Raw genomic sequence first — 2,371 nt, 5'->3', positions numbered from 1 at the left:
ACACACGATTTTTTTTATTTTATTAATTAAAAAATAATTAATAATAATTGTTTTTTTAACGAATGTCAAGTAATGTTTCTGAAACCTTGATTCTAGTGTTATCCCTTTATCTTATGGGACCATGCCAAAATACATGGTAAAATTCACGTATATTACCTGAATTGCTCTAGGTTTTGATCAGAAGGTAGTGTGAGAGTGTTGGAGTGTTGTGAATTGGTTTTAAGGAGAAGGTACTCGATCCAACCGATGTCGCCGTTGTAACCGAGGCGCTTGTTGCCGTACCCGAAGGGGTTGGCAAGGCCGACCTTCTCCTTGTCGCTAAGCGGCAAGGAGAAGAATTTGGTAGCCTCCTCTTCGAGGAGGGAAATGGCGTCCATAGGGACGCCGTGGTTTATGACTTTGAAAAACCCGAAGTCTTCACAGGCCTTCACTATGAGGGCCTGTGCATCAGGTTTTGAAAGGTCCACTATGGGAATGGTCACCACCGGCGGTGAGAATGTGGCTGCTCTGTTATTGCTACAGTTTCTCATGTACGAGTATTGCATTTTTGTTTGTTTGTTTGTTATTGGTGATTGAGAAGAAGAAGAAGAAGAAGAAGAGAGATATTTGAAGAGGGTGAAAGGGTTGATAAGGCTTTTTGAGAAGAGGGGTTTGCTTGAAGAAAAAACGGCTAAGCTTCTTTCCTATTTATACAAGAAGCAAAGCTTTGGTAGGGACAGAGCAGGAATAGAAACAGTGACAAGAATATTTTTATTTCAAAATATGTTTATCTTCATAACATAAATTTACAAGCTAAAATATCGGTTAAGTAAGGAAATAGTTTTGACTGTCTATGTAATGTGAAATACTCCTTATGCTTTAAGCTAGTTTTTTTCACTTTTACAGTATTTTTATAGTCTCAGTTTAATTTTATTACATATACAAAATGATAGTACATTAAAATTTGAGATTATATGTTATAATTAGTAGTTTAAAACTAAATATAAATTTATTATTCTAATATTCAATTTCAATTTTATTTAATTATATAAAATGATAAATTAATTAATTTCTATTAAAAATAAATCGTCTATTATGTTGGGATAAGTCTCATTTTATCAAATATTTTCAATAGAAGATGAAATTTGAAAATAATTACTTCCTATACTTAGCAGACTTGAAGTTCTAGAAGCTCTATTGAAATTGTTGTTAATGTACATTTATTTTTGTTTATAATTGTAAAAATAAAAGACAAATAGGTTGATATATGAAAAAATGACTAAACTAAAATATTCATAATTTTTTGTAAATATAGAGTGGGCATTATTATTTTATACTATTTTTTACAACCGACCTTTTTCTTTAAATAATGGACATCACAATCCTGCCGAAAAAAGTAGTCCAGTCATCACCTACCTGAGCATTATATTTACTAGGATTTCTCCCACTAAAATATACAAGACAACTTTATCACATTGAAAAAAGTAAGTAGTTGCATCGATGAGATTCCTTTAAGGTTTTCTTCATTGTATCTGATATATATGTTTTCCCTTGTTTCTATTTTGGTGAAACATTAAGCCTTTTATTAGTTTAATTAATTATTCCTTTACTCTATGTTCATATTTGTAGATAGTGCACGCAGCTCATTTTGCACCGCTGAGAGTGCCATCTACCTTTTTTTCCTTCTGGTAACTTTGCTAATGATAATAACTAACAGCAATGTTAAAAAAAAAACACTAAAATCATTTATAATATTTCATCTACCTTTACTTGTTATTTAAAAATTTTGATATATTATAAATTATTATAACAATAAATTTTATTCATAATTAAATATATTTGTTCTTAAATAAATTTAAAATTTAATCTTTATATAGTCACAGTTAAAAAATTATATCAATATCTAATCATGTATTGTTATATTATTAAAATAATTAATTTTAAATGAACTATTTAAAAGGTCATTTAAACTTATAAATTAATAGAATTACAATGTTTTGTATTTACAAATGTGAAAATTAAACTCATATATTTAAATACAATTATTTAAATTATGAATATATTAAAATTTTAAATAACAAAGAAAAATCGATAAATTAGAAGATAAGCTTCCATATCATGCATGCACCTACTATACCGTCACGTTTTTGGTGCAGTTGCGTGTTTAATTTTGTGTAAACAGAGCAACAAGCATTGAAACATTTTAGTTCGGGTAAAATGATGAAGGGACACTTTGAATTTTTTAAAACTAATATTCAAACTGCCATCATGGAGTCATTATTAAGTTTCTCCTCATCCAAGTCCAGACTTTATTAGTTTCTCAAGTACATTTAATTTGTTTCAACTTTTCCATTTTTCTTTCTTCAATTCATGCTCATATTGAATTAATCAA

At 28.8% G+C, this 2,371-nt stretch overlaps 1 protein-coding gene across 1 annotated transcript in view; it reads right to left on the bottom strand.

Annotated features, from left to right (window-relative positions):
* The window catches only part of LOC107613384 (gibberellin 2-beta-dioxygenase 1), a 2,461-nt gene extending 1,785 nt beyond the window's left edge, over positions 1-676 (bottom strand). Inside the window, exon 1 of the mRNA XM_016315350.2 lies at positions 157-676. Within this exon, the coding sequence (XP_016170836.1) occupies positions 157-545 (389 nt within the window). The 5' untranslated portion in view covers positions 546-676. The remainder of the gene's footprint in view (positions 1-156) is intronic.

The sequence above is a fragment of the Arachis ipaensis genome, chromosome B08 (assembly GCF_000816755.2).
Source record: "Arachis ipaensis cultivar K30076 chromosome B08, Araip1.1, whole genome shotgun sequence".
NCBI lineage: Eukaryota > Viridiplantae > Streptophyta > Magnoliopsida > Fabales > Fabaceae > Arachis > Arachis ipaensis.
The sequence above is the reverse complement of the archived record's forward strand: the minus strand, read 5'-3'. Positions and strand labels throughout refer to the sequence as shown.